Here is a 13,314-nt window from a genome sequence, read left to right on the forward strand (position 1 = left end):
AATTTGTAAATTTCACCTCCACATTGCTTTCATTTTTCTGAAACACCAAAAGGGTTAATAAACTCTCTAAATGCTGTTTTGAATACTTTGAGTGGCGCAGTTTTTTTTAGAATGGGGTGATGTATAGGGGGTTTCTAATATATAAGGCCTTCAAAGCCACTTCAGAACTGAACTGATCCATCAAAAAAGGATTTCGAAATTTTCTTGAAAATGTGAGAAATTGCTGCTAAGTTCTAAGCCTTGTAACGTCCTGGAAAAATAACATTTTGTTCAAAAAACAATGTCAACATAAAGTAGACATATGGGAAATTTGAACCAGTAACTATTTTGTGTGGTATTACTGTCTGTCTTACAAGCAGATACATTTAAATTTAGAAAAATGCTAGTTTTTGCAAATTTTCTCAAAATTTTGGTGTTCCACCAAATTTACCACTAACTTACATTACAATGTGTCACGAGAAAGCAATATCAGTATCACTTGAAAAAATAAAAGCATTCCAAAGTTATTACCACATAAAGGTACACATGTGAGATTTGAAAAAAATCGCCTGGTCCATTAGGCGAAAACTGACTGTGTCCTTAAGGGGTTAAAAAGCAATCTCCTCTTAAGACTTTTATGTCATTTCAATGGATGGTACTGTACAGCCTATAAAAAATAAAAAACAAAGTGCAGGTGCTCAAATAATTCAATTATAAAGAAGGAAATATGTTTAGCCCCTTCCCAACGTGTATATACGGAGGAGGTTGGATGGGGGAGTATGGTGCGGACTCACGGGCTGAGCCCGCCCCATAGAACGAGTGCGTCGGCTATATGAAATAGCCGAAACTTCGGTGTAACGAACGGGATCCTGCGCGTGAAACCCCTTAGATGCTGCAGTTGCTTTTGTTTGCATCATCTAAACGTTAACAACTTGGGCTGCAATCGCTGGGTGCTGATGCGATCACGGGGTGGCGATGGTAGTCATGGCAGCCTTGGGGCCTAATATAGGCCCTAAAAAAAGTTTTTTTTTAGGTCTACCACCTTTGTACTCCTATTAAGCCCTGAATCACAATTAACTGCAAAACTTTAGTATTGCAGTGTATCATTCAATCGTTCGCTGGTGCAAGTCACATAGGAGGATTAATAAAAAAAGGTTAAACACTGTTAAATAAAGTTTTATATATATATATATATATATATATATATATATATATATACACACAGTGAAGGAAATAAGTATTTGATCCCTTGCTGATTTTGTAACTTTGTCCACTGTCAAAGACATGAACAGTCTAGAGTTCTTAGGCTAGGTTAATTTTACCAGTGAGAGATAGATTATATATAAAAAAAAAAAAAAGAAAATCACATAGTCAAAATTATATATATTTATTTGCATTGTGCACAGAGAAATAAGTATTTGATCCCTTTGGCAAACAAGACTTAATACTTGGTGGCAAAACCCTTGTTGGCAAGCACAGCAGTCAGACGTTTTTTGTAGTTGATGATGAGGTTTGCACACATGTTAGATGGAATTTTGGCCCACTCCTCTTTGCAGATCATCTGTAAATCATTAAGATTTCGAGGCTGTCACTTGCAACTCGGATCTTCAGCTCCCTCCATAAGTTTTCGATGGGATTAAGGTCTGGAGACTGGCTAGGCCACTCCATGACCTTAATGTGCTTCTTTTTGAGCCACTCCTTTGTTGCCTTGGCTGTATGTTTTGGGTCATTGTCGTGCTGGAAGACCCAGCCACGAGCCATTTTTAATGTCCTGGTGGAGGGAAGGAGGTTGTCACTCAGGATTTGACGGTACATGGCTCCATCCATTCTCCCATTGATGCGGTGAAGTAGTGCCCTTAGCAGAGAAACACCCCCAAAACATAATGTTTCCACCTCCATGCTTGACAGTGGGGACGGTGTTCTTTGGGTCATAGGCAGCATTTCTCTTCCTCCAAACACCACGAGTTGAGTTAATGCCAAAGAGCTCAATTTTAGTCTCATCTGACCACAGCACCTTCTCCCAATCACTCTCAGAATCATCCAGATGTTCATTTGCAAACTTCAGACGGGCCTGTACATGTGCCTTCTTGAACAGGGGGACCTTGCGGGCACTGCAGGATTTTAATCCATTACGGCGTAATGTGTTATCAATGGTTTTCTTGGTGACTGTGGTCCCAGCTGCCTTGAGATCATTAACCCCTTCCCGCTCCTTGACGTACTATTACGTCATGGCAGCTGTATCGTTCGCGCTCCATGACGTAATAGTACGTCACGGGAGTAACGGCCGTTTCGGCCGTCCTCCCGACACATACAGGAGCTGTGACGCTGCTGTCTTGTTCAGCAGCTGTCACAGCTCCTACAGCGGGGACCGATCGCTGTGTCCCCGCTGATTAACCCCTTAAAAGCCGCGTTCTATAGAGATCGCGGCTTTTTAGGGGTTAAGCTGCCATCGCCGGCCTGCTACGCGATAGCGGCCGGCGATGGTGACTATGGCAACCGGACACCAAACAATGGCGTCCGGCGATGCCATAGACGGAAGCCTAGTGGGTCCTGACAACGTCAGGACCCACTATGCTTGCTGTCAGTGAGTAGCTGACAGTTCTAATACACTGCACTACGCATGTAGTGCAGTGTATTAGAATAGCGATCAGGGCCTCCTGCCCTCATGTCCCCTAGTGGGACAAAGTAATAAAGTAAAAAAAAAGTTAAAAAAAGTTGTGTAAAAATAAGAAAATAAAAGATTTAAAAGTATTAAAAGTAAAAATCCCCCTTTTTCCCTTATCAGTCCTTTATTATTAATAAAAATATATAAACAAACAAATAAACTATACATAATTGGTATCGCCGCGTCCGTAACGGCCTGAACTACAAAATTATTTCATTATTTATCCCGCACGGTGAACGCCGTAAAAAAAATAAATAATAAACCGAACCACAATCACAATTCTTTGGTCACTTCACCTCCCAAAAATGGAATAAAAAGAGATCAAAAAGTCGCATGTACCTAAAAATGGTACTGATCGAAACTACAGTTCGTTACGCAAAAAATAAGTCCTCGCACGGCTTTATTGATTGAAAAATAAAAACGTTATGGCTCTTAGAATAAGGTAACACAAAAAGTGAATGATTGTTTACAAAACTTATTTTATTGTGCAAACGCCATAAGACATAAAAAACTATAAACATCTGGTATCGCCGTAATCGTATCGCCCCGCAGAATAAAGTGAATATGTCATTTATAGCGCACGGTGAACGCTGTAAAAAAAAACGAAAAAAAAAACAATCGTACAATTGCTGTTTTTTAGTCACCACGCCACCTAAAAATAGAATAAAAACTGATCAAAAAGCCGCATGCACCCCAAGAAAACTACAATGGATTCCTCAAGGGGTCTAGTTTCCAAATTGGGGTCACTTTTGGGGGGTTCCCAATGTTTTGGCACCACAAGACCTCTTCAAACCGGACATGGTGCCTAATAAAAAAGATGCTTCAAAATCCACTAGGTGCTCCTTTGCTTCGGAGGCCGATGCTTCAGCCCATTACCGCACGAGGGCCACATGTGGGATATTTCTCAAAACTGCAGAATCTGGGCAATAAGTATTAAGTTGCGTTTCTCTGATAAATCCTTTTGTGTTATAAAAAAAATGGTATAAAGAGGATTTTCTTACCAAAAAAAAAATGTAAATTTCACCTCTACTTTGCTCTAAATTCCTGTGAAACACCTAAAGGGTTCATAAACTTTCTAAATGCTGTTGTGGATACTTTGAGGGGTCTAGTTTCTAAAATGGGGTGTTTGATAGGGGTTTCTAATATATGGGCCCCTCAAAGCAACTTCAGAACTGAACTGGAACCTAAAAAAATAAATAAATGAGGCAATACTTCGCTTCTTACATTATACTGATAATGAGCCGTGCCCACCCCGAGATGACCCCAGTTTTGACCGTTTGTATAAACGGAGACCCCTATTAGACCGTTCCAGTGCCCGGTTTTCCCAAGCATACACCCCTGAGAAGTGTATGTCTATTGATGAGTCCCTGGTACATTTTAAAGGGAGGGTTCAATTCCGCGAGTACCTGCCGGGTAAGAGGGCAAGGTATGGCGTGAAGATGTATAAGCTGTGAGAGTGCATCAGGGTATACCTACAGGTTTAGGATATATGAAGGAAAGGCCACCCCCAAACCAGACTGCATCCTGGACTACAATAGGTACATGGGAGGGATGGACTTGTAAGATCAAGCCCTGAAGCCCTACAGCGCCATGCGGTGTGGTATAAGAAGCTGGCCGGGCACATCATACAGATGGCATTGTACAATGCGTACATGCTACGTCGATGTGCAGGCCAGACGGGAACTTTCCTGGAATTTCAAGAGGTGATTATCAAGAACCTAATCTTTAGGGACCAAGAAGGGGGGGGCACCCAGTACTTCTGGAAGCGAGCCCACACGCATCGTACCAGGGCAACACTTTCCAGGAGAAGTTCCCCAAACTGGCAAGAAGGGAAAAAGTCAAAAGAGGTGCAAAGTCTGCTATAAGAGGGGGATAAGGGATGACACAATATATCAATGTGACACGTGTCCCGAATAACCAGAGCTCTGTATGAAAGTGTTTTAAAATTTATCATACATCCCTTGGTTTATAATTTACCCCAATTTTACTTACCCTGATGCACTCCACACAGCTTATCCCCCCTCGTCTTTCCCCTCTGATCCCTGCTGTGTGTCCAGGCAGCTGATAACAGCCACATGTAGGGTATTGCCATACCCGGGAGAACCCACATTACAGTTTATGGGGTGTAGGTCTCCGGTCAAAATGCTCACTACACATGTAGATGAATGCCTTAAGGGTGTAGTTTTTAAAACGGGGTCACTTCTTGGGGGTTTCAACTGTTCTGGTACCTCAGGGGCTTCTGCATACATGACTTCGCACTAGAAAATCCCCAGTAGGCCAAATGGTGGTCCTTTCCTTCTGAGCCCTCCCATGGGCCCAAATGGCAGTTTATCACAACAAATGGGGTATTGCGGCCCTCAGAACAAATTGCGCAACAGAATGGGGTATTTTGTTTCTTGTGAAAATAAGAAATTTTCAGCCAAAACTACATATTATTTGAAAAAAATAATTTTGTTTTCATTCCCAGCCCAATTCAAATAAGTTCTGTGAAAAAACTATGAGGTCAAAATGGTCACAACACCCATAAATGAAGTCCTTGAGGGGTGTAGTTTCCAAAATGGGGTCATTTGTGGTTGGTTTCTATTGCTTTGATACCTCTGGGGCTCTGCAAATGCGACATGGCACCCGAAAACCAATCCAGCAAAATCTGGACTCCAAAGAACACACAGCGCTCCTTTCCTTCTGAGCCCTCCCATGGGCCCAAACGGCAGTTTATCACCACAAATGGGGTATTGCCGCACTCAGGACAAATTGGGCAACAGAATGGAGTATTTTATTTCTTGTGAAAATAAGAATTTTTGAGCTAAAATGACATATTATTGGAAAAAATATATATTTTTTTAATTCCCAGCCCAATTCAAATTAGTTCTGTGAAGAAACTATGGAGTCTAAATGGTCACATTACCCATAAATGAATTCCTTGAGGGGTGTAGTTTCCAAAATGGGGTCACTTCTGGTGGGTTTCCATTGCTTTGATACCTCTGGGGCTCTGCAAATGCGACATGGCACCCGAAAACCAAACCAGCAAAATCTGTACTCCAAAGAACACACAGCGCTCCTTCCCTTCTGAGGCCTCCCATGGGCCCAAACGGCAGTTTATTGCCACAAATGGGGTATTGATGCACTCAGGAGAAATTGGGCAACAAAATTGAGTATTTTGTTCCCTGTGAAAATAAGAAATTTTGGTAAAAAATTACATCTTATTGGAAAAAATGTCATTTTTTTAATGTCACAGCCCAATTGAAATAGATGCTGTGAAAAAACTGTGTGGTCAAAATGCTAACAACAACCATAAATGAATTCCTTGAGGGGTGTAGTTTCCAAAATGGGGTCACTTTTGGTGGGTTTCCATTGCTTTGATACCTCTGAGGCTCTGCAAATGCGACATGGCACCCGAAAACCAATCCAACAAAATCTGGACTCCAACAAACATATAGCGCTCCTTTCCTTCTGAGCCCTCCCATGGGCCCAAACGGCAGTTTATCACTACAAATGGGGTATTGCCACACTAAGGACAAATTGGGCAACAAAATGGGGTATTTTGTTCCTTGTGAAAATAAGAAATTTTGATCACAAATGACATTTTATTGGAAAAAATGACATTTTTTTCATTTCAGAGCCCAATTCAAATACGTGCTGTGAAAAAACTGTGCGGTCAAAATGGTAACAACAACCCTAAATGAATTCCTTGAGGGGTGTAGTTTCCAAAATGGGGTCACTATTGGGGGATTCCTACTGTTTTGACACCTCAACACCTCTTCAAACCTGGCATGCTGCCTAAAATATATTCTAATAAAAAAGGGGCCTCAAAATGCACTAGGTGCTTCTTTGCTTCTAGGGCTTGTGTTTTAGTCCACGAGCGCAGTAGGGCCACATGTGGGACATTTCTAAAAACTGCAGAATCTGGAGAATACATATTTAATAGTGTTTCTCTGGTAAAACCTTCTGTGTTACAGAAAAAAAAATGAATAAAATTGAAATTCAGCAAGAAAAATGAAATTTGCAAATTTCACCTCCACTTTGCTTTAATTCCTGTGAAATGCCTGAAGGGTTAAAAAACTTTCTAACTGCTGTTTTGAATACTTTGAGGGGTCTAGTTTTTAAAATGGGGTGTTTTATCAGGGTTTCTAATACATAGGCCCCACAAAGCCACTTCAGAACTCAAGAGGTACCTTAAAAAAAAGGCTTTTGAAATTTTCTTAAAAATATGAGAAATTGCTGTTTATGTTCTAAGCCTTGTAACGTCCAAGAAAAATAAAAAAATGTTCAAAAAACGATGCCAATCTAAAGTAGACATATGGGAAATGTGAACTAGTAACTATTTTGGGTGGTATAACCGTCTGTTTTACAAGCAGATGCATTTAAATTCAGAAAAATGCAATTTTTTCAAAATTTTCTCTACATTTTGCAATTTTTCACCAATAAACACTGAATATATCGACCAAATTTTACCACGAACATGAAGCCCAATGTGTCACGAGAAAACAATCTCAGAATCGCTTGGGTAGGTTTAAGCATTCCGACGTTATTACCACATAAAGTGAAATATGTCAGATTTGAAAAATGGGCTCTGAGCCTTAAGGCCAAAACTAGGCTGCGTCCTTAAGGGGTTAACAAGTTCCCCCCCCGTGTAGTTTTCGGCTGAGCTCTCACCTTCCTCAGGATCAAGGATACCCCACGAGGTGAGATTTTGCATGGAGCCCCAGATCGATGTCGATTGACAGTCATTTTGTATGTCTTCCATTTTCTTACTATTGCACCAACAGTTGTCTCCTTCTCACCCAGCATCTTACTTATGGTTTTGTATCCCATTCCAGCCTTGTGCAGGTCTATGATCTTGTCCCTGACATCCTTAGAAAGCTCTTTGGTCTTGCCCATGTTGTAGAGGTTAGAGTCAGACTGATTAATTGAGTCTGTGGACAGGAGTCTTTTATACAGGTGACCATTTAAGACAGCTGTCTTAATACAGGCACCAAGTTGATTTGGAGCGTGTAACTGGTCTGGAGGAGGCTGAACTCTTAATGGTTGGTAGGGGATCAAATACTTATTTCTCTGTGCACAATGCAAATAAATATATAAAATTTTGACAATGTGATTTTCTTTTTTTTTCTTTTTTATATAATCTATCTCTCACTGGTAAAATTAACCTAGCTTAAAAATTCTAGACTGTTCATGTCTTTGACAGTGGGCAAACTTATAAAATCAGCAAGGGATCAAATTCTTATTTCCTTCACTGTATATATATTCTACAAATCGTAAGAAATCAACCCAGGAGAAAAGGCAGCACACCAATATGTGGTAAAAAACAGACGGTTTTTATTCACCCAGTATGCATGCAACGTTTCTCCCTCTCAATCAGGGCATTCTCAAGCTTGCTTTAAAATAATACAGTTAAATAAAACGCCAAAATCTCAGTTTTCTGGTCAACTCATCTCCCACAAAAAATGGAATAAAAATTCTAATCTACCCCAAAATGAAACCAATAGATACTACAGCTCTCCCGATATAAAAAATAAGTCCTCATCACTCGGCGGAAAAATAAAAAAGTTATGGCTCTCAGCATATGGCGACATAAAATAAATTATTTTCAACAATTCGTTTTTTCCTTGTAAAAGTAGTAAAGCCTAAAAAATACTATATAAATTTGGTATTGCCATAATTGTACTGACCCGCAGAATAAAGGTAACATGTCGCTTTTAAAACACGGTGAACTCTGTGAAAGCAAAACACAAAAAACATGGAGGAATCACGCTTTTTTCCCCATTCCCCTCCCACAAAGACATTTTGTCCAGTTTTTAGTACATTATATGGTTTAATAAATAGCGCCGTGAAAAACTACAACTCATTCCAGAAAAAATAAGCCCTCATACGGCTATATCGACAGAAAAATAAAAAAGTTATGGCTTTTGGAAGGTGGAGATTAATAAGCGAAAATGAAAATCTGAAAAATGGCTGCCGAGGGAAGGGGTTAAAATGAACAGGGGCGCTAATATTTATCAGCATTGTAGGAGACTAGACATGGACCGCACAATCCACAATATATACGTTGATCTGAGCCGCTAGGCATAATTTAGAAACCTGAACATGAGGTGCTTTGTAAACATTTTGATCAATCTGTATAAGCCCACTTGCCCACTTGCCACTTCACAACCTCATGTTCATGTTTCTAAATTATGCCTAGCGGCTCAGATCAACGTATATATTGTGGATTGTGCGGTCCATGTCTAGTTTCTCACAATGCTGATATTGTATAGTCTATCCTCCTCATTTCTTTTGTTTTACTGGATACCAGCACTCCACGCATTTGAAAAAATACCCAGCTGATTTTAATTCAGGAATGACCTCATAAGTGTTCCTGCTCTTGCTTGTGCTCTCAGTTGGCCACTGGGGGCGCATGGCAAGGTGAGCTCATTCCATCTGTTCACATGTTGTGGTGCTGTATGGTGGTGTCTGTTGCTGTAGTGCTGCACTTGTGGGGGGACGTGGCCCAGAGCCAAGGAGGCTTGGCACGGTCTGTTAGCATGGGTGCTTTTGGACCACTGGGTTGCTCCCTCTGCGGGAGCGGTGCTGCGGTGGCGGGGGCCGCAATGCGGTGCTGCAGCCAATAGAGTAGGGACCCACTTTAAAGAGGTCGCCGTGAAGTGGCAAGTGGGCTTATACAGTTTGATCAAAATGTTTACAAAGAACCTCATGTTCATGTTTCTAAATTATGCCTAGCGGCTCAAATCAACGTATATATTGTGGATTGTGCGGTCCATGTCTAGTTTCTCACAATGCTGGCGCTAATATTTATGTTGATTTTTTAATGTTGAACATTACGACCTACATACAGTATAAGAGACAAGTAGTACTCCATGGTGCAGGGTTTTGCCACGAAGGACAGAAGGGCCTTGTAATGGTTTCCCCTGCATATCCTCTTTATGACCCTTGGGCCAATTCACCACTCCTTGTTTGCTTACAATGCTTTCTGCAAGGAGAGGAGTCCTGCACAGGTTTTTCTCACCCAATAGTAAAGGGGATGAGGCCAATTAGTGCTGGGCTACCCTTTTCCAAGGGACCCATGGGCTGCCTCTATGATATGTACCAACCGGTGCTGGGCTACCCTTTTCCAAGGGCCCCATGGGCTGCCTCTGTGATATGTACGCCCTTAATTAAAATATAATGGTGTGTGTTTATACACAAAGAAAATCTGTTCATTTGTACAAAAAGAGATGTAATGCCACAGTATATTAGGTTTATCCATTGAGTTATAACTGTTAGGCCCAGTTCACACTGAGGTTTTTTTACGTGGAAACCGCGTCTGAATCAGCAGGAAAAAAAGGCCAAAACCGCCTCCCAGAGATTTCAATGGGAGGTGGAGGCGTTTTTTTCTGTGGCGGTATTTAGCTGATCAAGGTAAAAAAAAGAGACATGCTCTTTCTGCCACAGATCTGCACTCCGCGGTTCCGTCTCTGTCCTCTCATTGTAATCAATGGGAGGCAGAAAAAAAAATTTTCACAGCGTTTTTTACCCGCTTCGCTCAATGGTCGCGGGTGAAAAATGCAGCAAAAATCGTGACAAGAATTTGCAGGCAGGCCAAAATCTCAGATTTTTCTGCCTGCAAAAAAACTCTTACTAGCCTTACTGCCTCAATAATACTATAATAATATATAATAATTTTCTGTGCCCTCACAATAAGGGTATGCTCACACAGAATTTTTTGCAGGCAGAAAAATCTGCCCCAAAATTCCTTTAGTTAGGCCTTGTTCACACTGAGTTTATTGCCACAGTAACGACGGCAAAAAACTGCCAAAATCGCCACCCATTGAAATCCACGAGCGGAAAAAAAGCGCTTGCGGGAAAAAGAGGCCACATGCCCTTTCTTCAGGCGTTTCTGTCTGAAATCAATAGGAGGTAAAGAAAGCATTTTTCGCAGCCTTTTTTGCCCGCAGCGCTCAATGGCGTGGCCGAAAAACGCAGCGGGAAACGCTGCAAATGGCGTGCAGGCAGGTCAAAATCTGCCTCGAAATTCAGACGGAATTTTGAGGCTGATTTTTCTGCCTGCACTTTCTATGCTACGTTTTTTTTAGGCGTTTTTCGCCCGCGGCCATTGAGGACCGTGGGCAAAAAATGCATCGAATACAGCTTTTTCTGCCTCCAATTGATTTCAATGGGAGGTCAGGGACGGAAGAAAGAGGGCGTGTCGCTTTTTTTCCTGCTAGCACTTTTTCTCGCTCATAGAAAAAAACGCCTCCTCCTCCCATTGAAATCAATGGGAGGCGATCTCAGACTGTTTTTCGTGCTTTTTCCGATGTGGTTTCTGCGTCAAAAGCAGCACCAAAAACCGGTATGAACCAGGCCTAAAACTGTGGATTGGGTTTGAGTTATGTTTGTTTGTCAGTCCAGGACCCTTGTAGCATCATATTGCCTACATGTTCTTAGAAGATCTGTTTTTAGAAAACCAGATTTTCCTGTGTCATTATCCAGGTTGTTCTGGACGTTGTGACCTGCACTCGTCTTCCCTCTGATTGTAACAAGTCTGTGTCTTAATGAATGCGCCGCTGTAGCCGGTATTACGTACTTCCGATGAGTGTAATTATTGTGAATTATCATTTTCTTCCAAACTACAAGTTGTTGCTATTCACTAAAAGTTAATTTTACATTTAAAATAATTGTGTTCCTTAATGCATTTTCCTGTTTGAAAGCCATATTAGACTGTGCTGTATTTAAAGGAAAATCAAAATGCTCGTCCATGACAACTTTTACCTCTATTTATTGAATACTTTCCCTAAGATAAATTAAAAAATAGTGTAGTACCGTGTTAGCCAGAAACAATATGCAATGTTAAATACCTTTGTGTCAAAAAAGATAAATTAAAAAGATCTGTGAAAGCTGGACGACAAGCGATATGACTCCTGAACACTTCAAGTGTACATATCGTTTCATTTCTAATAGCTCCAAATCCTCTGTAAAGTTAAATGGGCACTGTCATCACAACAAACTTTGCATAAATGAACAGTCCATGTAATTATAAGAAACATTGTAAGGCTATGTTCACACGTTTAGCAAAAAACTTCTAAAAACACGTATTTTCCCTGATTTTCAGACGTTTTTAAGCAAACTCGTGTTTTTTGCTGCGTTTTTTACGGCCGTTTTTGAAGCTGTTTTTCTATAGACTCAATGAAAAACGGCTCCAAAGACAGCTCAAGAAGTAACCTGCACGTCTTTTTCGTGGGTGTTTTCTTACGCGGATGTTTTTCAAAACGGCCGTGTAAAAAAACGCCCCGTTGGAACAGAACGCCGTTTTTCCCATTGAAATCAACGGGCAGATGGAGGCGTTCTTCTCACGATTTTTTGCCCGTTTACGGGCCGAAACGCGGCGGAAAAATAAGCCGTGTGACCATACCCTAATACATCTTATCAGAGTAACAAGCCTCTTTCTGCTCTTTTCTGGCTGTTGTCCTGCCTCCCCCCTCCCTCTGTTAGGGTCAGTGCACACAATGCTGTTGTTTAGTAGTCGCTCTCTCCTCTGTTCAGTGCCCTTAATCTTTGCAAAACAAAAGGTCAGGGAAAAGGGGCACAATGAAATGTAAGTTTAATTAACTGATTAATTGATTTATGTCACATACATGGTAACGGTTTGTCTAGACTTTCATGTTTACATGGCACACAGAGGACTTCGTCTTTGATTTTTGATTTTTTTTATCGGCACGCCATACAAAAAGGTATCCTACCCCTGATTTAGAGAAACAATTATTGTTCACACTCCTATACAATAATTGATTTTCACTGAAAGTGGAGGTACGTTTTAAAACAGTCGCACTAAATTTCAGGCTGCAATCTTCATTCATCCAGTTTGCTACCTGCATCTAGTTTTAGATTTTTCTCATATAGACCTGTACCTCCCAGTAAATACATGCTGGATGTGAGGTCTATGTGTCCAGGATGCTGCTGTCCTTACTATCTTTGATGTATCCGCACAGCTTCAGTCCATTACTATTTCTCCGCCTTTACTGTATTCCTCTGTAAAGAATAGTGTAGTCTACGACGTTATTCCTATATAACAAAAAACGTATGCTGGCACGTGCCGGGGAAATGGGGGTCTATGTATTTACTTGACATATATGTTGGGAGCTTTTCCGGCCCAAAGTGTTGTGAACAGGGCCTTATTCCTGTAATTAATTTGCGTAGAATTTTGGACCGTATTTAATATGTAAAACAAGTAAATAAAAGAAAAGGAACTTTTACTATTTCCTTTACTTTAATATTCTGTTAAAAATTGCTTTTTAAGAATAATTCGCTCCAATATAAGTTTTTAGTACTAGCTGCACGTTGACATTGGTTGAATACTTTACTGTAATCTTTCTTCATCTTGTTTTCGAATAGATTGCTTTATACATATGGCAGAAAGTCGATGCCATGGAGCTTACACCAGTTCAAGAGTTCTGTACAGAGGATGCTTACTCTCCAAAAGCCGCAGAATGTGCCACCACTTTCACCAATACCTTGCCAGTCTGCGTAAGTATCAATTTGGAGATAACTAACTTGATACTGTACAATCAATAAGGTATACAAAGCAGCCAAGAACATTTCAGATTTCAGTATTTCTTTATTTTGGGAGGCAGTAACATATCCATTTGTATCCTTATACTAGAGAGAGGATGTAGTGAGCAGTATGATGACAAAATGTT

The 13,314-nt window shown here is 40.8% G+C and overlaps 1 protein-coding gene across 1 annotated transcript in view; it reads left to right on the plus strand.

Moving 5' to 3' along the window:
* The window catches only part of B3GLCT (beta 3-glucosyltransferase), a 567,539-nt gene that overhangs the window by 467,816 nt on the left and 86,409 nt on the right, over positions 1-13,314 (plus strand). The window contains exon 9 of the mRNA XM_075851692.1: positions 13,010-13,141. Within this exon, the coding sequence (XP_075707807.1) occupies positions 13,010-13,141 (132 nt within the window). The remainder of the gene's footprint in view (positions 1-13,009; positions 13,142-13,314) is intronic.

This window comes from Rhinoderma darwinii, chromosome 2 (genome assembly GCF_050947455.1).
Source record: "Rhinoderma darwinii isolate aRhiDar2 chromosome 2, aRhiDar2.hap1, whole genome shotgun sequence".
NCBI lineage: Eukaryota > Metazoa > Chordata > Amphibia > Anura > Rhinodermatidae > Rhinoderma > Rhinoderma darwinii.